This window comes from Epinephelus lanceolatus, chromosome 13 (genome assembly GCF_041903045.1).
Source record: "Epinephelus lanceolatus isolate andai-2023 chromosome 13, ASM4190304v1, whole genome shotgun sequence".
Classification (NCBI taxonomy): Eukaryota; Metazoa; Chordata; class Actinopteri; order Perciformes; family Serranidae; genus Epinephelus; species Epinephelus lanceolatus.
The window spans coordinates 18413508-18438155 of record NC_135746.1 but is presented as its reverse complement, the minus strand read 5'-3'; the positions used below and the strand labels follow the sequence as shown (position 1 = coordinate 18438155).

At 39.5% G+C, this 24648-nt stretch overlaps 1 protein-coding gene and 1 pseudogene across 3 annotated transcripts; both read right to left on the bottom strand.

Annotated features, from left to right (window-relative positions):
* Positions 1-290: 290 nt before the first annotated feature.
* Positions 291-12372, bottom strand: LOC117271149 (hydroperoxide isomerase ALOXE3-like; annotated as a pseudogene). Its single transcript, XR_013493189.1, has 13 exons — positions 12233-12372; positions 11393-11474; positions 11152-11274; positions 10905-11008; positions 7145-7319; positions 5176-5277; positions 4803-5005; positions 3101-3187; positions 2791-2957; positions 2550-2671; positions 2339-2439; positions 1593-1755; positions 291-1468 (listed from the first exon to the last, which is right to left on the bottom strand). The product of XR_013493189.1 is annotated as a hydroperoxide isomerase ALOXE3-like (transcript).
* Positions 12373-13884: 1512 nt separating this feature from the next.
* LOC117270482 (hydroperoxide isomerase ALOXE3-like) lies at positions 13885-24012 on the bottom strand. 2 transcript variants are annotated; one of them, XM_033648115.2, is made up of 15 exons: positions 23784-24012; positions 23444-23597; positions 22476-22680; positions 22311-22392; positions 21729-21851; positions 21472-21575; positions 21097-21269; positions 20779-20922; positions 20482-20685; positions 19819-19905; positions 19492-19658; positions 19262-19383; positions 18442-18542; positions 14619-14789; positions 13885-14522 (listed from the first exon to the last, which is right to left on the bottom strand). In XM_033648115.2, exons 2-15 carry the CDS (start codon positions 23588-23590, stop codon positions 14343-14345), a joined length of 2010 nt encoding a protein of 669 aa, XP_033504006.2. In that variant the 5' UTR covers positions 23591-23597; positions 23784-24012; the 3' UTR covers positions 13885-14342. The 2 variants fall into 2 exon arrangements, with proteins under 2 accessions (XP_033504006.2, XP_078029945.1); XM_078173819.1 differs by lacking the exon at positions 23444-23597.
* Between the last annotated feature and the right edge of the window lie 636 nt (positions 24013-24648).

Below are 24648 nucleotides of genomic sequence, written 5' to 3'. Positions count from 1 at the left end.
CAGAGTTAACTGAGGTTCCATGGAAAACAGGAATTCAGACACTGAAACTGAGCAGACAGACAGTAGAAAGGTGTGTTTATAATGTGCCAGCACTCACTCATATAAATGTCATACACTCAACATAGTGTAGAGCCCAGACTGTACACAAATATCACACACCAACTGTTCAGCTACTTCTTCATCTTATTGTGTATACTGTAATCGAAGTGTCTGAATACTAAGACATGTCTATGGTTAAGGTTCTGAAAACACAGATATGAACTCTGACGAAGGAATCAGAGCCAGAGCAGTTGAAATCAATTGACTGTTTACTTGGTAAAGAGTTCAAAGCAGGTCAACATGAGACACAGAACTTTATGGGTTCCACAGAATGTTAGTGTTGTTAACTCAACTATTCCCAAACTTTAATTTTGTTTCCCAGTACTGGACCCTGTAGATGACCAGTATTAACAAAAAGAATATAATTTATTTTGTCTTTACTCTGAAATGTCCTGTTGCTTCTCCCTTGCTCCCCATAGTCTTGTTTTCTTCCACTGCGCAGACATTCAAGTACCAGTAGGAACATGTATGGTTTCTTTTTATTTTTTGTATCTCATTTGTGCAATAACATGTCAACTACTCATTGTGAGTAACCTGTTCTTGATGCACAAGCACCTGAGGGCCTGGAGAGTGCAGATGATTTGAAAATGTGCTGTCCTGGTTCCACTCTAACTGACTACACCACTTGCTACCTGGTACTGCTGGTTGTTTTGATAGTTATGGTCTCAGTTTTTTTCTTCACGTGTGTGAATTTCAGAGGACTGACTCAGTCATGCCCACTCTAAATGTGTTGCTTCGATGGGAAAAGCTTGTACTTTGGCTCAGGTTGTGCTGACTTTTATATCTATTTTTTATAAGTGTGCAACACACACTGAATGACATCATCAATTTGATCATCAAATAAAGCAAATTAAAAATTCAGATTGGTGAAGCTTGCCCCTGCAAAAGTACATCAGCTGACATCACAATACACATTGTTCTGCACTCACATGATTTTTTTCATGACATTTGCTACCCCAACTGCTCATTTGTTATTTCATTTGTTATTTCTCAACATATGTCTATGTAACTCACACAAAGATACAGGTGCCCAACCATAGACCCACTAACATGATACAACCTAGAATATAGCCTTCCAGAGTTAAACTGACAACACCGCATGCAATACAGGTGTTAAAAAGGTATTGATATTGTTCACTAATGCAGAAAGATAAAAAGAAAATGAAACAAAAGGCTTTATCAGGCTTAGTTAGATAGTTATACTGTTCTCCACAACAGCAGGGTTCAGATATGTGTAGGGTACTTCAAGCTGTGAGTTTCTTGTTGTGATTTCTTTACTGAGGCGGGACAACTCTGCTTGAAATTCCTTCATCATCTGCTTAGGGGCAGGCTCATTGAATCGTTCATCCAGGTATGAACCCAAGGTAACCTGCCAATTACAAAGCAAAACAGTAGATCACATTAACACAGTTCTTTGTCAGTACAATTATTTTTGAAGTGCTTTCAAAATGTGGATGGGTTATAGTGATTTTGTTCATAATCACCAAACTTACCACATCAGTATACGTCTTTGTAAGGGCCCATGCCAGTGCTACAAATTTCACTGTCTCGCCAACATCTGGGAGGGTCTCCAAAATTGTCCTCATGCTTGACTGCGGTTGGTGGAGGTTTGCTCAGCAGTAGTACGCCATTGGGGATCCAGGAGTGGTAGTCAAACTGAATTATAAAAGAAGTTTCAGTATGTATTACTATTTATTTTTCCCTCACTCAAAAATGGGTTTTTCTTATGGGTAGCCGGCAAGTCCTCCAACTTAAATGGCAAAATATGTTGGTTGTCCATGCTCTCTAGAATGACAGATAGAGTTTTAGGTTAAAATGTTAAATCTTGCAAGATTAAGGTTACGGGACCTTTGTTGTCAGAGTCATAATAAGCGTGTGGTTTAGGTTATGGAACGATTGTGGTGTTATGTTAAAATAAAATCAACAAACTGTTAGTTAGAAATGGGGAAACAAACTTCTTCCTTTATATGTCAGGGGGAAACTTGGTATTATTTTTGCAGGGTCATGGACCAGTCTTCCATGGAAAAGCACTTTGTGGAAACGGATATATTAACACATAAAACACATAGCCTAACCCATAAAATAGAACTTAACACTGCATAAGAAATGCAGTCTGTGCACTGGTTTAAAACTCAGTTTCTCAAAACTGCTGCTTTCCCCACTCATTTGTGTTTGATCAGTTATCAAGGTTGTTCAACTTCATGAAGTTTACTATTTTCCCAACTATTTATGGTCTCACCTGCCCATTGTTTACTGCAGCATGTTGAGCTATCACTGTGAAGATCACCATGGTGATGAACTTGATCACTTCCGCAACAGTATGAAACTCTGCTAGAAACCCTGTTGACAGCACAGTCATAATAAGTCAATTATCGGCATTCACTATCTGCACTAAGAAATTTGAAATGAAAATTGTGTTTACATGTGACTTCCAAACATGGGTTAATTACCTGAAGCTTTGTTTCCCAAGAAGCCATGTGTGAATATCTCACTGATCCAATCCTGCAGCTCAGTGTCTTTCAGCACCTCACTGTCTGAGGGATAATAGTACTCCACTACTGCCTTCACAAAGCTGGTGAACACAGAACAATTTGATTTTAAATAGTTACATATGTACATGGAAAATGACTCTAAGCCATTGTTTGTAAAATAAATCATGAGAGACGGTTGCAATATCCATTTAAAGGTAACCTGTTGATGATGTTCCACAGCTTCAGGCCATCATCTCTGTAGTAGAAGTTGGGTATGGACTCCAGTCCTCGTGCAGTGATGTTCTCTGGCAGACAGAGGGAGCTGTAGGTTGTTTCAGAGTGAGCCCTTCTCATGAGCTCCAGCAGTCCGTCATAGCCAAGTGTAGTCTATCAAGTTCATGATCAACAAATATTTGCCATCAGACACATTTGTTAAAAAAGCCTACATTTAAGGCTTAAATATAGTTTTGTAGTGGTGCAATAATATTGGAATCTGAACATTCAGAAGTGTATATTTAAAAGAGCCATACTATTTTTAAAACCCCTTCTGGTCCAAAAAGATTTGCGCGGGCTCCAGTGTTCAAGTCTAGAGTGCACCGGAAGTGTGGAAACAACAGCTGTACAGACAGAGGCAAGAATAGTAAAAGTCTAAGTCAAGTGTGTGTTGATCAGCAAAGGAAGCCATACACAAAAAGAAAAAGACAAACAAACAACAACAGAGCTAACTAGTTCAAATAAATGCTGGAGAGAATATGGACCACAATAATTGGCAATTGGCATTGACTATAACCTAATCAGGCCTCTCAGGTCACCAGGCAGAGGTTTTCTAATTGTACCCAGAATTGATCTATGGCTAAGCCCTGCCCTCAAACGCCATGAGCCAATCACAGTGCGTATAGCCACTCCCATACACTTGGACATTCTCTACCTGGACATTCATTGAAATGCATTACAGAAAGTCAGTTTTGTTCAGTTTTATGAGCTTTTTCGGAGATTTGAAGTTTAAAAATGGTCAAACGGTGTGCATGGGGTACATGCAACTCTGACACAAGGTATCCTGAGAGGCTGGGCGACGAGGTGTAATTTTTACACTTTAAACCACAGAAAAGTGTCTCCTTTGGATAAAGTTGTGTGGTAACGTTAGACCACAACATCAACTCAACGTGAATAAGATTAATAAGGATGTCTACATCTGTTTTAAGGTAAGTCAACATTGTGTTTGAGGACACATATTGTCATTTTGCTAGAGAGAAAGTTATCTTTAACATCTCTAGCTAAAGTTAGCCTAACGTTAGCTCCTAGCTGCGTTGTTCATCGTGTCACCTTGTTTGCTGGGAGTTCATTAGCCTATTTTGTTCTAGTTTTGTACTTTGGTGATCGTACATCATTGTTAGCTGTTGTCCAAAGGGCTCTAGTTAAGCTAATGTTAACTTCTGGAGCTTAGCTTCATTAATTTATCTGTAATCGCAGAGATAACAAAGGTTGGCAAACGTTAGGCTGAATGATTCAATGTAAATACTGTAGCACCAAACTAATGGAGAGACACTCTTGGTAAAGATGGTAAAAAAGGCTGTTATCCTTTTCGCAGATTCTGAGCCAAAAACCTTAACTTCAGTGGCACTTAAACTTGTTGTCTTTGATGGTGACAGCAACGAGATGCGGTACACAAGCGTACACTGTGACCTGTAAATTCTGGCCTGTAATTTAAGCTTTTCGTCGACCTTCTCAACAATAAAATGATTAATATATCCCTCCAATGCGTAGTTTAGGCCCTTTTGGTTACTTCTCAATGACATCTGATCGTTACGTCCCCAAAAAACATCAATTGCCTCCTGCGAAATGCCGTGTACTGTGACACCTGCCATAGCACCGGTCACTGAATGTTGATAGTTTGTTTGAGTGAGTGGAGGGGGGCATGGCGTAGCCATAGGTCAATTAGATTCAGGTCTTGTGAGGGTGCCTCTAGTTTAGTGGTCCTGAAACAAACTGCCTACTGACTTGAGGTCCAGCACAACTATGACCACATTTAAAAGCAAACTCAAAACTTTCTTATTTTTGCAGGCTTATGGTTAATTAGCGCGTTTCTCTCTCTGCTCTACTATCAGCTCTATGATAAAGACAGCACATGCCCCCAAAAATACCTTAGAAAATCAATTAATAAATTCAGATCGCTAGTTCAGATCATGGGGAATAAAGTGCACCAGCACTATGACCTCAGCTGTGTAATTTTACCTTGTAGAGGGGGTGAATCACAGAAAAACTGCGGAGAGTGGAAACAGTAAAGACTCTGCCAGAAGGTGAGTGTTCATGAGGTGCTGGACTGCTGCTTGATCCAACACATCTGCATTTTTGATGAACATCTTGGCCAGCAGCCAGTCAGTCTCTGGGTCACTGGGCAGAAAGATGGGGTTCTGCTCAGAGGGTTGTTGGTGCAGCTGGAATGTGATAAAACATACTTAATTTTTATATTTTAAAATAGTGCACCAGGTCCTCTAAAACATACTAATGTACTGTGGAATGTAATATGATTAGGTGATTAGACCAGTGAATTTACTTAGGGTTATACAGTATAAAAAATGTCACTGATTTGCTGTCATTTAAATACCTGTATTGCTATTGGCATCAGTTTGTTTTCTGGGTTCATGTAGAGTAAACAGAGACCAGCAGTCACATGCAGAGGTTCACCATTATAGGTGAACCCTAACCCCTAACCCTAACCCTGGTCCTGTTGGGCCCATAAATGGGCCCACCCTCAGATTCATTTGGTTGTCATTTTGGCTGTGGTCATGCTAGAAAGTTCATAAGTTGCACAGAGGCCACTTTTCCAGGGTACATCATGCTCCTGGAAGATCTCCTGTCTACACCTTAAAATAAGCTGTATACAACTTTGGGCCCTGTTCTCCTGTTATGGACAAACATGGGCCCTATTGAAACCCATTATAAAATGCAAAAAACACACATTTTTACCTGGTGGTTATTTTTTCCCAGAAAGATGATTTATCTGTTTTCATGGCTTAATTCACAACAGGGGAAGTCAAAATATAGGTTTCTGAGCAATTTTGGAAAATTCATTCAGGAATACTATTGTAGCACCTTTGCAAAAAAAGGGGTACTGACAGGCTGCTGCCCCCATGCACCGCTGGACCCCACCTGCCCAGACACAAGAGGATGAAACTGGTCCTGTGTGCAAATCATTTGCTTAAATTCATGATTAGAGTAAAGTTCATATGTGCATTCAAATATACCAACAGCTAATTGTGAAGTTGTGTTGTCTGATTTTCACCAGCTTGCACATTTCATCAAAATTACCAAATTTCCTTTAATTTAGTCTAAAAATATCGCATTGCAATCACTGGGCGCGCGTTCCCGCGGGGCGCGTTCATGTGTGTGTGAGTGGGTACGTGTATGGGACATGTGCATGTGTGACTTGAAGGGAGTTGACATATTATCTTTATTTGCAAGCAGCAGCTGCAAAACTAAAACTTGTCACAGCAGCTCCAGACCCGAAGATCCAGCCCGGTTCTATCAGCGGACCCTCCCAGAGCGCTCGTGGGGAATGCTGCCTCGCTTCCCCGCTAAGATGCGGGAGGGACACCGCTGAAAATTTTTACGGCTTTTTTCAAAACTCTGATCCGTGCATTATCTTCATTTGCAAGCAGTAGTTGTAAAAATAAAACTAGGACGGTAGTTTCAGACGCGGAAATCCAGCCCGGTTCTTTCAGCAGGTGCTCCCACAGCGCTCGCCGACAATGACGCCTCGCTTCCCCGCTAAGATGCGCGAGGGAGACCGCTGAAAGATTTGACGCTTTTTTCAAAACTCTGATCTAAAATATCAGATTACGCCGCTTCCCCTTGGTCGATCGAGGTCAAATAAAAAGTGTTATGATCTCTGAGATCCCCTCTTTGCGATGTGTGCCCAAAAACAGCTCCGCTTGACAAACAAAGTCACGTGATCAGGCCATTTCGGTGACGTGCCACCTAAAAATTTACTGCGCATGCCAATATAAAATGAAAAAAACCCTACAGCAAACTTTATGCAAACAAATCAGTGTGGACACTGTTCAAAGGCACACATATGCCTGCTCCAATAATAGTAGGAGTAAATCAGATTATTATTGTAATTATTGATTTATTGCAATTTTTCAACTTTTTTTTAATAATGGTATTAGCACTCCATCATTAAAACTGGTCATGAAAGGGTTAATTTATAAATTTATTGATGAAATAACACATCACACATCAGAAGACAAGTAAAATTAAACAAATTTAAAAAAAAAATTGTAATACATATTTTTACTTTTGTGTGGTGTCTGTTGGAATACATAGAGCACAAAAATGTGTCCAATAGCAGCAACGTTAGTGCTTTTTTAACAGGTCATAGAGGAATATGTTGCCTTTCTGTATGGGAAGGAAAAACAGAAGAAAAAAGGACATCTAGAGGTATCACAGATTTGTAACAAATCAAGGCAATATGAATCAGGGACTTTCCTTTGTGATATATAAGAACTTTAAAACTATACAAGTCATCCCAAAGCAAAGATTATGAGCCATTTAAAGCCACTCTTCTTTCATACCTCCATTTCCTTCTGCAGAGAGGTTCCCTCTGCCAGGGAATCAGCTTCACCATCTCCTCTGTGACTGGAAAGTTTGGGGGAAGCTCTGAGCAGCGCTTGATCACATTGGGGTTGACTCCGTTCAGAAACTGGGATCCATAAAAGTCGTCTTCCTTCCAGTGTTCTGAAACATACTCTGGAAGAACACCAATTAGAAAAAATAATATATGAAATGGGGGCGGCACGGTGGTGTGGTGGTTAGCACTGTCGCCTCACAGCAAGAGGGTTGCCGGTTCGATCCCGGGTGTGGGAGCCCTTCTGTGCGGAGTTTGCATGTTCTCCCCATGTCAGCATGGGTTCTCTCCGGGCACTCCGGCTTCCTCCCACAGTCCAAAGACTGTGGGAGGACTAGGTTAATTGATAACTCTAAATTGTCCGTAGGTGTGAATGTGAGCATGAATGGTTGTTTGTCTCTATGTGTCAGCCCTGCGACAGTCTGGCGACCTGTCCAGGGTGTACCCTGCCTCTTGCCCGATGTCAGCTGGGATAGGCTCCAGCCCCCCTGCTACCCTCAAGAGGATGAAGCGGTTAGAAGATGAATGAATGACTGAATATATAAAATGTTTTCCTCTCTTTGGGTTTGAAGTACAACATGATGATCATTTAACTTATAGTTTTTCTCGATTGGTTTGGCTCATTTCTTGAAACAGAAATTACATTCTCAAAGCTTTAAGTGCATTTGGCAAAATAGTCCAATGGTTCAGCACAACACTATGGCTCACCTGCAAAAGGTCATATCTCTCCCAAAACAGTTAACTTATGCTTCAAACTAAGTCCCTTTCTCATATAAATAGTCAAGGCCCCCAAACACAAGTTTCCTTCTCAATTGCTTTGGCTCATTTCTTGAAACAGAAATGACATTCTCCAAGCTCTACATGCATTTGCAAAAATAGCCTGGATGGTTCAGCACAACACCATGGCTCACCTGCAAAAGGTCATATCTCTCACAAAACAGTTAACTCGTGTCAAAACTAAGCCATTTTCTCATATAAATAGTCAATGGCCCCAAAATGCAAAGTCTCTTTGGCATTGTGTAAGCACTGTTGGTCAAAATGTTTAGATGTTTTGTCACTATGGCAGTGGACCATGGAAATATCACTTATGTCACATTTCAATCTTGGTCCAGACCATTCACTGACAATGAATGGTTACTGTAATTGATGCCTTTTGTCTAGCTACCAGAAATCAAACTGTATCAAACTGAAAAAAATGATGGACCTACACTGTCATGGAAATTGTTACTGTATTTTTATTCACAAAAATAAAGTAACTGCCAAACATCACAGTAAAAAGAAAATGTATACAGCAAAATATACTGTACTGTAAACACATCAACACTAAAAAAGGAAAATTATATGCAATATCGTTCACACCAGTAACTCCACCTCAATGGTCGTCCTCCTCATCCTCATGAGCCCGATGCTCATACACCCCCCACCTCCAAGCAGAGAAAAATTCCTCAATTGGATTGAGAAATGGGGAGTAAGGTGGTAGGAGCACCATTAGCAGTCTTGGGTGGGCAGTGAACCAGGCCCTGATGAGCGGGCCGCGGTGGAAGCTGACATTGTCCCACACAACTACAAACTTTGACAAGTGAGGCCCTACCAAACCTCTCTCATTTTCTGGGATGAGATCTGAATAAAGGTGATCCAAAAAGAACAGGAGCTTTTGGGTTTTGTATGGGCCAAGTGTGGGAATGTGGGTGGCCACACCATTTTCAGAAATGGCAGCACACATTGTTATATTGCCCCCACGCTGGCCTGGGACATCCACCGTGGCCCGGTGGCCAATAATATTCCGGCCACGTCGTCTTCCTTTGGCCAGGTTGAAGCCGGCTTCATCCACGAAAACAAGGGTGTGAGGAGTCTCATTCCCCTCCAATGCCATTATTCTCTACAATACAGTACAACAAAATATCAAATCAGTTACACGGTAGAATCATACCATAACAGCAAATTACATAGGAATGTTTTGTGTTCTCCACCAAAAGTTCAATATAGTGGCCTCTGTGCTTTACTGTAAACAGGTTATAATGATAGATAACCAGTAACACACCACTGACTTACATTTACATACTGGAACCGCAGCTCTTTCACTCTATCAGAGTTTCTCTCAAATGGTACCCTGTAGAGCTGTTTCATGCTCATCTCATGCTTCTTCAATACCCTGTCTATTGTTGATATGCTGATAGTGTTGATGTTCTGGAATATTAGATTGTCCTGTATTATGGTATTACAGATCTCTCTTAGTGCGATGGCATTATTTGCCATCACTATATTGCAGATCTCCTGTTCTTGTTCTCGGCTGAGTAGTGTTCTTCTGCCACCAGTACGAGGTTGTCGTCCAATCCTAGACATAGAATTCACAAATAGACAATATTACCATTTGTATTGTGATGCACTGTCCTGTCCTGTAGACCTACTGTATGCCTTATGAATTTCTCACAGAATGAGTTACCAATTGTACTGTTGTTTTACTGTTACGTAATGTACTGAAATTCTACTGTATTGCATTGCTGTACAGTAATTGGAATACTATTGTAAACTGTACTATCAATACAGTAATTCCATTGTTGAATGAGTACATAGGCCTACCTGTTTTCCCTGCGGAAGGTTTGGATGATAGAAGACACTGTAGATCTGGGCACATTCGGCTGAACTCGACAACCTGCCTCTGCCATTGTGAGGCCATGATTGATCACATGGTCAACAAGTGTAGCCCGAATTTCATCTGGAACGGCATGGTGTCTTCGTGCCCCTCGCCCTCTTCCACCTACTCCACCACCACGCACCCTTACTCCTCCTCCTCTTCCTCTTCTTCTTCCTCTTCCTCGAGCAGGCAGTTGGTCATTGTTGTTGTGGCCAGGTGCCTCCATGTTCAGAAATTGTATTGATTCTGGTCAAGCCCTATATGTATGTTTGGCAAAAATCATTACTCATGGATAACACCTGTCAGGTAACTAAACATACCATTTGATTGGTCATCTGAGATGTGTTACACACCCCCTTTATTAGTCAAGTTCTAGATTCACCTGAGTCAATTTATCAATCAGCAAAAGATATTCATATCATGTAATGTGATGTTATACATGGTATTATGTTCCTGACTAATTTTGACAATTGAATGAACTCTTGTGCATGTGATGGCTGACACAATGAAATAATGCTGACATGTTTTGGAGAGTAAAACCATTTGACTGACAATCAACAGTTAGTTTAGATCAGCAAGATATATACAATTGGTAATTGTGCTAACTGTAGGCAACTGTAATCAATCATTTGCAAAGATGTGCTAGACATTTGCAATTTGTGCAAACTGTAGACAATTGTATTTAATCATTTGCAAAGATGTGCTAGACATTTGCAATTTGTGCAAACTGTAGACAATTGTATTTAATCATTTGCAAAGTGTGCTAAGACATTTGCAATTTGTTGAAAGGAATGAGAATTTGAAATCTGTTGTGAAGAAGTGCCCAGTGGTTTAGAGAGTTGTCCATGTTGTTTTGAGAATGTAATTTCTGTTTCAAGAAATGAGCCAAACCAATCGAGAAAAACTGTAAAACAAGATTGTTTTGTTTCTGAAAGGCTTTGACTTAATACAGAACAAATTTTTTAACCCAGTAGTTACAAATTCAGCTGTTCGTCAGCTGTTATGAAATCATGACAGTGACATTGTTGTGATAATTTATGAAGCAGAACTGGAAAATAGGAAAACAATCTACCTGACATTGTTGTCTTTTTACCCCAGAGGATTTTTTTCATGTCTTCAACGTTTTCCCATTTTTCAGTAGATCCAAGCAGCCCCTTCAACTTCAGTTCAAGACCGCTAAAGTAAAACAGAGTTTAATAAGACAGGAGAACTCAATACAGGATTAACTACATACTTCTTAATGCTTTAAATTTAGTTTTTGTCTCAAAACAGAGAATGTGGCTGTATTGTTTCTGTTGTATATATGTATGTAGACCCACATCATCATTTTTGTATTTTCTAGTTCAGGTAATTTAGACTTAGAGGAGCGAATTTCAGCTGGGAGCTCTGACAGATCATCAAAATGGTTGATGTGAGGTAGCCCATCAGCCATAGTCTTCCATCTAAAAGAAAGTAACAAACAAAGTCACTGGAAAGCACCTAAGACATTTCTCCAGATAAACTTCTAAGACCATAACAGCAGCTCTATGTACATGCTGTACTGCACACGTTAAAACTTACTGGTACAAGCTCTTTTTAAGTGTGAGCTCTTCTTTCCGGTGGTCAATCAACAGGGGATGGTCCTCCTCAAAACCCTTCATGGCTGAAGCATGAAAAAAACATAAAAATTGATAATCATTCGTCTGAATATTGATTATCTATCTATCAATTATTTGGGGAATTTGAGGCAGACCTTTCCCTCCTCTCAGCTCCATTAGGTCTCCCCTGGAGATCCATCTGTAGTTCATTGAGCCTGCTTTTTGAAAAAGGGCCCAGGTGTCTTGTGTTCTGTTAAGATTTTTTTTACCTGAGTTCATCGTATTATCCCAGTTGGTTTCAAGTTAGTTTTGATTCTTCTGTCATTTGGACTTTCTGTTACCTGCCTGTTCTGGATGTTCTTCCATCAGCTTTATTAAAGCTAGCTTTTTGTTTAACCTCAAACCTGCCTGCTGCTCCGACTTTGGGTTCTTCCTGAGCTGGTACTTGACACACTGGCTGTAGAAACATATTGTAAGAGGACGAAACATGTCTCACACTACGAAGTTTACCAAACCGAAAATCAGCAAACAGCAGCCTTGACTGTGATGTTTAAAGATGCTGTATTCTGACCTATCTGATGTTTCTGCTGTGATTGTTTTATGTGTGAAATGTGAGATGATCACTAAATTTCCACACGATTATGCTATGTCTTGTTAAGAGTAGTAAATAAAAAAAGCTACATGTGATGTACTCTATTTAGTCACTAGATAGAGACAAATATGAGTCCAACATAAATGTTTGCACAAACAGAAGGTGTTACATAATCCCAGACTTAATATAAGAAATCACCATATGAGTGATGTTTAACTGGATTTAACTTACTGTCCCAGTTGAAAAGTCAGTGCCAAAGTTGTCCAACTTAGTTCTCTCACTCTGCCCTTCAGCTCCAATTAAGGTGACATATATGTTGTCCCATGTTCCTGCATATTGCATGTCACCTGTTGTCACCTTTAGCTTGTACTCAGCCATGGTCACTCTGTGGAAACTGTCTGGAAAAAGAAACAAGATAAAATCTTAAAACTGCAGAGTGAATGTTCCAACACTCTGCAAAAGAAAGCTGTTTTTATTTGCAGATAATTAATTCAAGGAAAGTCCTGGATATTTTTTCTATGCTACCTCTTTGTCTTACAGCTGCAGATTCAGGTTTTCTCTTTCTGTGGTCTGTGTTCTACTCCCCCCACTGTGGTTTGATATAAAGGGTGATGTATCTCAAAATGTATGTTGTGTTTCTGGTTTTTAATCTTTGGGAAGGATCAGCAGTCGTACTTAACCACCCATTTTGGTCACAGGCCAAAAACCACAAAAAAAAAAAACAAAGCCTAAAATACACCTCAGTGAATATCAGTTCTGTGTGATGAATCAGTCACATGGTCAGGAGTGTGAGTGCAAAGCAAACAGTGAAGGACCTAAAGGCATGTAGTCGGGGCAGGCAGGAAGGGTTGGGTGATTTTTTTGGCAAAAAAATTAAGAGGCGTACTGGCAAGGATAGCAAGTCTGAACAGAGTTAACTGAGGTTCCATGGAAAACAGGAATTCAGACACTGAAACTGAGCAGACAGACAGTAGAAAGGTGTATTTATAATGTGCCAGCACTCACTCATATAAATGTCATACACTCAACATAGTGTAGAGCCCAGACTGTACGCAAATATCACACACCAACTGTTCAGCTACTTCTTCATCTTATTGTGTATACTGTAATCGAAGTATCTGAATACTAAGACATGTCTATGGTTAAGGTTCTGAAAACACAGATGTGAACTCTGACGAAGGAATCAGAGCCAGAGCAGTTGAAATCAATTGACTGTTTACTTGGTAAAGAGTTCAAAGCAGGTCAACATGAGACACAGAACTTTATGGGTTCCACAGAATGTTAGTGTTGTTAACTCAACTTTTCCCAAACTTTAATTTTGTTTCCCAGTACTGGACCCTGTAGATGACCAGTATTAACAAAAAGAATATAATTTATTTTGTCTTTACTCTGAAATGTCCTGTTGCTTCTCCCTTGCTCCCCATAGTCTTGTTTTCTTCCACTGCGCAGACATTCAAGTACCAGTAGGAACATGTATGGTTTCTTTTTATTTTTTGTATCTCATTTGTGCAATAACATGTCAACTACTCATTGTGAGTAACCTGTTCTTGATGCACAAGCACCTGAGGGCCTGGAGAGTGCAGATGATTTGAAAATGTGCTGTTCTGGTTCCACTCTGACTACACTGCTTGCTACCTGGTACTGCTGGTTGTTTTGATAGTTATGGTCTCAGTTTTTTTCTTCATGTGTGTGAATTTCAGAGGACTGACTCAGTCATGCCCACTCTAAATGTGTTGCTTCGATGGGAAAAGCTTGTACTTTGGCTCAGGTTGTACTGACTTTTATATCTATTTTTTATAAGTGTGCAACACACACTGAATGACATCATCAATTTGATAATCAAATAAAGCAAATTAAAAATTCAGACTGGTGAAGCTTGCCCCTGCAAAAGTACATCAGCTGACATCACAATATACATTGTTCTGCACTCACATGATCAAAAAGTAAAAAGAACTTAGATACACAGCACATGTGTAAATAACTTCAGTTAATGTCACAGCCTGTTACAGCTGCTGTAATAGTGGGCAGAAAATATGCTACCATATTCTTGGTGTTGCTTGCATATAAATGCTGAGGTGCCCAGTTTCATGTGAGATCATTTTATTGAAGACAAATTCCTGTATTATAATAAGGAGCACTAAACAGTAACATTCCATCACATTATGTCGTCAGTGATCAATAGATGTTTACTGTTTTAGATTATTGACTCATATCGAGTCCAAGCTCAAACATTTGCTACCCACAACACCGCATGCAATACAGGTGTTAAAAAGGTATTGATATTGTTCACTAATGCAGAAAGATAAAAAGAAAATGAAACAAAAGGCTTTATCAGGCTTAGTTACATTGCTACACTGTTCTCTATCTCAGTGGGATTCAGATATGTGTAGGGCACTTCAAGCCGTGAGTTTCTTGTTGTGATTGCTTCATTGAGGCGGGACAGCTCTGCTTGAAATTTCTTCATCATCTGCTTAGGGGCAGGCTCATCGAAGCGTTCCTCAGGGTATGAACCCAAGGGAACCTGCCAAAATGACAAAACGAAACAGTCGATCACATTGACACAGTATTTTGTTTGGTACATTCTTTTTCGCTGTTTGTTTATCATCACCAAACTTACCACATCAGTGTACTTGTTTGTAAGCATCCATCCCATGGCTACAAAGCTGACTGTCTCACCAACATTTGGGAGGGTCTCCAAAATTGTCTTCATGCTTGACTGCCCCTTTGTGGTTGGTGGAGGTTTGCTCAGCAGGAGGGAGGCATTGGGTGCCCAGGAGTAGTAGTCATACTAAAATATAAAAGAAGTTTCCGTATGTATTAATATTAATTTTTGAAATTCTTAAAGTCCCCCTTCACTCATAAATGTTTTTTTGCTTATTGTTCCTTCCTTCCAACATCATTCCTGGATGTTCAACCTTATCTGATTACTTTTGATTTCTTTTTACCCGATTACACGCCACTCAGCAACAGTTATTATACTAGATGTTTATCAGATAGTGCTGTCGCAAAATTTAAGGAAAAGATTACTCCGTCGTTAAATTCAATACCAAGTCCCTCAGTAACAGAGGTTTCCTGTACCGACTTTGATCATTTTGTCGATAGCGCCATAGGCTCTCTGCGAACAACACTTGACTCTGTAGCTCCTCTTAAAAAGAAGTTAAAAAAGCAAAGAAAGTTCGCTCCTTGGTATAACTCTCAAACCCGTAAGTTAAAACAAATATCGCGAAAATTTGAAAGGAATTGGCGATTGACCAAACTGGAAGAATCTCGTTTAATCTGGACAGACAGTCTCAAAACCTATAAGAGGGGCCTCCGCAATGCCAGAGCAAACTATTACTCAGCATTAATAGAAGAAAACAAGAACAACCCCAGGTTTCTTTTCAGCACTGTAGCCAGGCTGACTGAGAGTCAAAGCTCTATTGAGCCTTGTATTCCTTTAGCCCTTAGCAGTAATGATTTTATGAGCTTTTTTAATGACAAAATTCTAACTATTAGAGGCAAAATTCATGACCTCCTGTCCTCAGATAGTAGCTATCTAGCCTCAAACACAGCTGTAAGACCTAATATATATTTAGATTGCTTCTCCCCAATTTCTCTTCAAGAATTGTCAGCAGTGATTTCTTCATCTAAATCATCAACGTGTCTCTTAGACCCCATCCCAACTAGGCTACTTAAGGAGGTCTTTCCTTTAGTTAACACTCATATATTAGATATGATCAATATATCCTTATTAACAGGCTATGTACCAGGTCTTTTAAGGTAGCTGTAATTAAACCTCTACTAAAAAAGCCCACCCTGGATCCAGAGGTGTTAGCCAACTATAGACCAATATCTAATCTTCCCTTTATGTCAAAGATCCTTGAGAAAGTAGTCGCAGACCAGCTGTGTGATTTTCTCCATGATAATAATTTATTTGAGGAATTTCAGTCAGGATTTAGAGTGCATCATAGCACTGAGACAGCACTAGTTAAAATTACAAATGACCTTCTGATTGCTTCAGACAAAGGACTCGTCTCTGTACTTGTTTTATTAGATCTTAGTGTGGCATTTGACACAATTGACCATCAAATTCTACTGCAGAGACTGGATAACTTAATTGGCCTAAAAGGTTCTGCACTAAGCTGGTTTAAATCTTATTTATCTGATCGTTTTCAGTTTGTTGACGTTCATAATGAATCATCCTTACGTACCAAAGTTTGTTTTGGAGTTCCGCAAGGTTCTGTGCTCGAACCAATCCTATTTACTCTATATATGCTTCCTTTAGGTAACATCATTAGAAATCACTCTATAAATTTCCATTGTTATGCGGATGATACTCAGTTGTATTTATCGATGAAGCCAGAAGAAAGTAATCAATTAACTAAACTCCATAACTGCCTTAAAGACATAAAAACTTGGATGAGCACCAATTTCCTGATGTTAAATTCAGACAAAACTGAAGTTATTGTTCTTGGCCCCAAACAACTCAGAGACTCTTTATCTGATGACATAGTTTCTCTAGATGGCATTGCTCTGGCCTCTAGCACTACCGTAAGAAACCTCGGAGTAATATTTGATCAAGATTTGTCTTTTAATTCTCATTTAAAACAACATTTTTTCATCTGCGTAATATTGCGAAAATTAGGCCTATCCTGACCCGAAAAGATGCAGAAAAATTGGTCCACGCTTTTGTTACCTCTAGGCTGGATTACTGTAACTCTCTATTATCAGGTAGCTCTAGTAAGTCCTTAAAAACTCTCCAGCTAATTCAGAATGCAGCAGCACGTGTACTAACAGGAACTAAGAAACGAGATCATATTTCTCCTGTTTTAGCTTCTCTGCACTGGCTCCCTGTAAAATCCAGAATTGAATTTAAAATCCTACTGTTAACTTATAAAGCTCTAAATGGTCAAGCTCCGTCATATCTTAGAGAGCTCATAGTGCCATATAATCCCACCAGAACACTGCGCTCTGAGAACGCAGGGTTACTCGTGGTCCCTAAAGTCTCCAAAAGTAGATCAGGAGCTAGAGCCTTCAGCTATCAGGCTCCTCTCCTGTGGAATCATCTTCCTGTTACGGTCCGGGAGGCAGACACCGTCTCCACATTTAAGACTAGACTTAAGACTTTCCTCTTTGATAAAGCTTATAGTTAGGGCTGGCTCAGGCTTGCCCTGTACCAGCCCCTAGTAAGGCTGACTTAGGCCTAGTCTGCCGGAGGACCCCCCTATAATACACCAGGCACCTTCTCTCCTTCTCTCTCTCTCTCTCTCTCTCTCTCTCTCGTATTCTATTACTGCATCTTGCTAACTCAGCCATTCTGGATGTGACTAACTCGGCTTCTTCTCCGGAGCCTTTGTGCTCCACTGTCTCTCAGGTTAACTCATATCACAGCGGTGCCTGGACAGCGTGACGTGTGTGGTTGTGCTTCTGCCGTGGTCCTGCCAGATGCCTCCTGCTGCTGCTGCCATCATTAGTCATTAGTCATACTTCTACTGTTATTATACACATATGACTATTGTCACACATGTATACTGCCAGATATTAATACATACTTTCAACATATTGTACCACAGTAGCCAGAACTATAGCTATAATATTATTACTTTCAATAATGTTGTTGTAACCTACTGTCATTACCTGCATCTCTCTGTCTCTCTCTCTGTCTCATTGTGTCATGCGGATTACTGTTAATTTATTAGGCTGATCTGTTCTGTATGACATCTATTGCACGTCTGTCCGTCCTGGAAGAGGGATCCCTCCTCAGTTGCTCTTCCTGAAGTTTCTACCGTTTTTTTCCCCCGTTAAAGGGGTTTTTTTGGGGAGTTTTTCCTTATCCGCTGCGAGGGTCATAAGGACAGAGGGATGTCGTATGCTGTAAAGCCCTGTGAGGCAAATTGTGATTTGTGATATTGGGCTTTATAAATAAAATTGATTGATTGATTAACAGCAGAATAATGAAATTGACACAAGAAAATTTCTGCATATGAGCATGATTTTGTGACTTCAGCTATCCCGATAGAAAGTCATGGTTCAGGATGTTTGATGTTTGATAGATGCTCACTAAGTACTTAAATGAAGTTCTTCCTGGAAAAACTGTATCAGACTTACAAGTCCTCCAAATTAAATATCAACCTATGTTGTTTGTCCATGCCCTCGAAAAAGACACACTGAATGTTTAACCTGGTTAAGAATGGGGGACCCTTGCCATCATAGTTATAGTAATAAACATGCTTTAGTTTGTCTATAATGAGTCTTCAGTTGTTTGCTATTATTATTGTATGGTCATAGGCCAATCTTTTATGGATAACCACTGTAAAAACCAGCTTGTGCCTCACTGAAAGAAAAATAATAAACACCTCCCAAATCTGCCGCTTGTTCCATAGATTAGAGCTGTTTGATCCAGTATCAGGTTTGTTAAAACTACAAAAAGTTAACTATTTTTCAACTATTTATGGTCTCACCTGCCCATTGTTTACTGCAGCATGTTGAGCTGTCACTGTGAAGATCACCATGGTGATGAACTTGATCACTTCCACGACAGTCTGACACTCTGCTGGAAACCCTGTTGACAGCAAAATTATATCAGTTAATTAGTGGCATTTTCCGGGGGTGAAACATTATTTTTAAAGGACATATATATATAAAACAAATACATTTTTTTATGTTTTGCTTTCATATTTTTAACCTCTAACTTGCCCTGTGCCAGAAAACACCCTCGTCTCAGGCAAGAATTCACAACTTCAAACAAATAAAAAATGCATTTGAGGCTCTTAAATCTTCTAGTATGTTGGTGTGATCCAAAGTGTGGCGCAAAATGGAAGGAAATGGAACAAAATCAAATAAAAATATACCTCTTCTATCAATACCAGCTTAAAAAAAAAACTCTTAGACAATCTGACTAACTGGACAGCAGTCCCTTTAAACATTTGGCATAATGAACTGGGAGACATTTGAAAGAAATGCTTGAATATTAAGTCGGGTGATTTATGACATTCATACCAGCTGACGTGGATGGTAGATTTAAACAGTGGACAAATGGCAGTATCACTTTTTACTGTATAATATCCTCCAATTAGGGTTTAGATACCTTTCAACCAAAAAATTAGACATTACTTTGATGAAAATATTGGAACTATGAAAGAGAAAGAAATTGGTCTCATTAGTATATTTCTGATGCATATAAGGGAAATATTATCAAAAACTGAATTCCAGGATTTATTATCTTTATATTTGGAAACTTGGAAACTTCAGTGTCATTTATTGGGAACATGGGCTACGTACCTGAAGCTTTGTTTCCGAAGAAGCCATGTGTGAATATCTCACTGATCCAATCCTGCAGCTCAGTGTCTTTCAGCACCTCACTGTCTGAGGGATAATAGTACTCCACTAATGCCTTCACAAAGCTGGTGAACACAGAACAATTTGATTGTAAGGTTGAAGTGGTTATATCAGTATGTGTTGCTTTTAAAATTAATTAGTATGGTCAGATGCAGCATTCATTTAAAGGTAACCTGTTGATGATGTTCCACAGCTTCAGGCCATCATCTCTGTAGTAGAAGTTGGGTATGGACTCCAGTCCTCGTGCAGTGATGTTCTCTGGCAGACAGAGGGAGCTGTAGGTTGTTTCAGAGTGAGCCCTTCTCATAAGCTCCAGCAGTCCGTCATAGCCAAGTGTAGTCTATCAAGTTCATGATCAACAAATATTTACCATCCAAAAGTTTCTTGAAGTAAAATAATTAACATTGTAAAAACAAAAAAACAACACCTTCAAGTTTTGCTAAAATGCAACACAGTTGGAATCTGCAGATTCAGAAAATGTGTATTTTGAAGAGCCATACTAGATGTAAAACCCCCGCTGGTCCTAAAAGAGTTGTGCGAGCTCCAATGTTTATGTGGAGAGTGTACCGGAAATGTGGAAACAGCAGCTGTACGGACAGATGGAAAAATATTACAAGTCAAAGTATGATGCTTATTTAAGTGAACAACAAGCAGCACATCCTGGTCAATCATCAATGAAAGCCATGAGCAAACAAACAAACAAAAACTGAAACAGATTTTCTGTGACAGTAAGTAAATGAAATGCTATATTTTTGATCATGTAGGGCTAATATGGTCAATCTCATTAGGGGTACGCACACAATGGCAACACTTTCACAGTCAGCATTTCATTTCACTAGGTGTCCACACCTTGTAGGCTCACAAAAGGGTGTGTCTGTGACAACCAATCACATCTTTTAAAATAATGTGTCATACCTAGTAACAGGGCCAACCACACCTCCTCACTAAGGTAAAAGTCTCTGTCCCTTCCTTGGTTAGAGTTGCTCTGAAAACTTTCCTAAATCACTCCTAAGCCAGGAGTCTTTACTAAAAAAAATAAGCTAAGTTAGGAGCTTTCAGAGAGTGTTCTCAGAATGTTTGTGAATACGGCCCTGGTCATCAGTTCAGCTCAAATGAATAGAATAAAGTGCACCAGCACTGTGACCTCAGCTGTGTAATTTTACCTTATAGAGGGGGTGAATCACAGAGAAGCTGCGGAGAGTGGCAACAGTAAAGACCTCTGCCAGAAGGTGAGTGTTCATGAGGTGTTGAACTGCTTGATGATCCATGGAATCTGCATTTTTGATGAACATCTTGGCCAGCAGCCAGTCAGTCTCTGGGTCACTGGGCAGAAAGATGGGATTCTGCTCAGAGGGCTGTTGGTGCAGCTGAAATGTGATAAAAACATGTTTAATTTTTATAGTTTACACAAGTTTATACAGTACAGATAATGCCACTGATTTGCTCCGTCATTTAAATACCTGTATTGCTATTGGCATCAGTTTGTGTTCTGGGTTCATGTAGAGTAAACAGAGACCAGCAGTCACGTGCAGAGGTTCACCATTATAGGTTCTGGGGGTTATTCCATCCATCCTCTTCTGGTCATAGAGGAATATGTTGCCTTTCTGTATGGGAAGGAAAGACAAGAAAAAAAGGGACATCAAGCGGTATCACAAATTTGTAATAAGTCAAGGCAATATGATTCGGGTACTTTCCATAGTGATATTTGTACACTCTTAAAACTCACAAGTCTTCCCAAAGCAGATTATGAGCCATCTAAAGCCACTGTTCCTTCATACCTCCATTTCCTTCTGCAGAGAGGTTCCCTCTGCCAGGAACGGCTTCACCATCTCCTCTGTGACTGGAAAGTTTGGGGGAAGCTCTGAGCAGCGCTTGATCACATTGGGGTTGACTCCGTTCAGAAACTGGGATCCATAAAAGTCATCTTCCTTCCAGTGCTCTGAAACATACTCTGGAAGAACAGCAGTTAGAAAATATAATATCTAAAATGTTCTTTCTTTGGGTTTGAAGTACAACATGATGATCATTGTCATTGTTTTACCCAAGAGAAACATCTACTGTATACTGTATGTGTGTTTATTTGAAACTATGGCAGTGACATTTTTGTGATAATTTATGCTGCAGAACTGGAAAATGAGGGGGAAACAATCTACCTGACATTGTCGTCTTTTTGAACCAGAAGATTTCTTTCATGTCTTCAATGCGTTCCCATTTTTCTTTAGATCCAAGCATTCCCTTAAGCTTCAGTTCAAGACCGCTGAAGTAAAACAGGGTTTAAAAAAGAAAAACACAATACAGAAATAAAGCACATACTGATAATAAAGCTTTAAATTAAACTTTTTCCTCAAAACATATGAATATGACTACTGGAACCTAGTTGTGTTCACTGTTTATATGTATGTAGACTCACATTATGGTTTTTGTATCATCTATTTCACTTGATTTGGACTCAGAGAAGCGGATTTCAGCTGGGAGCTCAGACTGTTTATTGACATGGATGATTTGGGGTAGTCCGTCAGCCATAATCTTCCATCTGAAAAACCAAACAAAGTTACAGAGAAGAACGTGAGACATTTTTCCAGATAAACTTATAAGATCACCACAGCAGCTCTATGTACGTGCTGTACTGCATGTAGAGGCTAAGCCAATACTTTAAGCCACTGAGGCATTTCAACAGGAAACCTAATTGACGCGCCTTTACTTTACCATGACGGATGAATGAGAGTCCACTTGCTTTTCAGTTACGATGCACACAAGTCCATTTATTTCACATCTCATTTTTTAAATCACACATTCTCACACAACACATCTGCACGGAGCATAACGTGTTGCTGTACAGCGGTCAAAAACTGTTTTTCCTGTTCCGGTTGGAAACACCTGACGAGCCACAAAGGTTCCTAGGCTATATAGGCTGACCCGCCAATCACAGTCAGACCATAACACACAAACAATTAACATAATCTGCTCTTACACTGCACACATTAAAACTTACTGGTACAAGCTCTTTTTAAGTGTTAGCTCTTTTTTCCGGTGGTCAGTCAACAAGGCATGGTCCTCCTCAAAACCCTTCATGGCTGAAGCAAGAAAAGTACAAAGAATTAATATCCATAAATCTAAATATTAGTAATCTGTATATCAATTATTCTGGAAATTTGACCTTTCCCTCCTCTCAGCTCCACCAGTTCTCCCCTGGAGATCCATCTGTAACAGGGGAAAAGAATGGCTTCTCCTTCTGGAGTCGTCACCACTATTTTGGAGAAGTACCACTCATCTTCTGGGAGAAACAAAAACGGGTCTTTCTCCACTTTGACCAGCAGAAGTTTCCCCAGAGATGAACTGGTTTTCACGGTGTAGATCCCTGTCTTGAAATAAGGATTAATATAAAATTAAACAAAGTTACAATTCAACATGTATGTTTTGGTGTAGTATATACACATTTAACCTAAAATGTTTAGCAGAACATTAAATCGTCATCTAAAGAGTAAAAACTCCCATCAAGAATGGAAAGTCCTCTTAAATTGTGATTTTAATATTGAAAAATGTCGAAATCTGAATCTGCATCAGAGTACATGTTGTGATAGACAATCATGCCAGCTAGCTGGTGAAAGCCCTGATTTTATCAAACAACTAAAACCCTTTCTGAGAATATTTGGGCTGTTTACAATAGTGGATTATTTGAAATATGTTACACTGGAATTAAATGTATAGTGACTGTTGCAAAGATAAAGATGAGTTGCCGTTAGATTGTGTTTTTATGGTCAGTCTGTAAGAGCTATGGTGGTTAATGTCAGATAGGCCACACCTTGAAGAGGAACTTGACAACTCATCAAATTGGTGTGGCTTACTGTATGAAAAACCTAATGTAAACTTGAAGTCATCCAAATATTTGATTCTGTGCCTCACAGCCTTTGAATTATAAACTGAAATGTGCTCACTAGATTTCCACATAATGAGCTATTCGTTATGTATAGTTAGGTGTAGTAATTAATGAAATATAATGTACCTCAGTTGCTCATTGGATAGAGACAAATACTACCATATCATAAATATATGTGCAAACAAAAGCCATTATATTGTCCCAGACCTAATCTCAGAATCACCATATGAGCACTGCATTTAACTTACTGTCCCAGCTGAAAAGTCAAAGCCATAGTTGTCCAACTCAGTTCTCTCACTCTGCCCTTCAGTTCCAATTAAGGTGACATATATGTGGTCCCATGTTCCTGCATTTTGCCTGTCACCTGTTGTCACCTCTAGCTTGTACTCAGCCATGAACTGTCTGGAAGAATCCATTCACAAAAAGGTCTTGGTATTTCTTTCTCTATACTCAAATTGTTCGTCCACAGGCATCCAAAATGTTTGTAAACGCTCAATTTTATAGTATTATCTTGCATACATTATTACATGTTAAGCGTTTGGATCATCAGTTGTCATAAAAATGAGGAAAGATGAGTCAAGCTCTTACCTGTACCTTCAGATGGAGGCTGTTTTTACTACCTCTTCGTCTTATAGCTGCACGTCCAGGTTTTCTCTCTCTGTGGTCTGTGTTCTTACTCAGTCTCTTTCTGTAGTAAGCCCCTCCAGCCTAACTACAACCTTTTTGATACTATTTCCCACATTGTGCTTTGATATGAAAGGAGATGTAACTCAAAATGATGTTTCTGTTTTTTACTATCTGTCGGAGACGGAGACTGTAGGGGAAGGAGCTGCAGTTTTACAAAACCACCCATTTTGGTAGCAGGCCAAAAACCACCCTGAATTCTGACAAACACAGTTCTCTAAATATTAATTATATTTGATGAATCATAACTTGGTAGGCAAAACAGTCAGGAAGGGTTGGTTGACTTTCTGACAAAAATGAGAAAGCCTATCAGGAGTGGTAGTCAAACTAAATTTTGAAAGAAATTTCAGTATGTATTACTACTCATTTTTATAATTCTTAAAGTTCCGCTTCACTCAGTAATGCATGGGAGTTTAAGATGTGTGTGCACAAGCATGATTTCGTGAGTTCAACTATTTTGGTAGAAAACTATGGTCCAATGCGCAACTTACACACAAACCTCCAGCACAAACACACTGGGAGCGCACAGGGTGTAACTTAGAGAATGCCTGTGTAGATATCCAGTCAGCATAAAACAGCTTGCATAACATATGAAGTCACTAAGACAGAAGAGGGAGCATGTAAGGACTCAGTACTGAATACTGAACTCTTACTGAGCTGGTTGTAAAGAACATAGAGTTCTTTCAGTTGCTGGTTTGGAAGTACATGTTGTAGGAAAGACGTGCTCATGAAACTAGTTTGAACTTGTTTTGAATTTTAATAGCTGTAT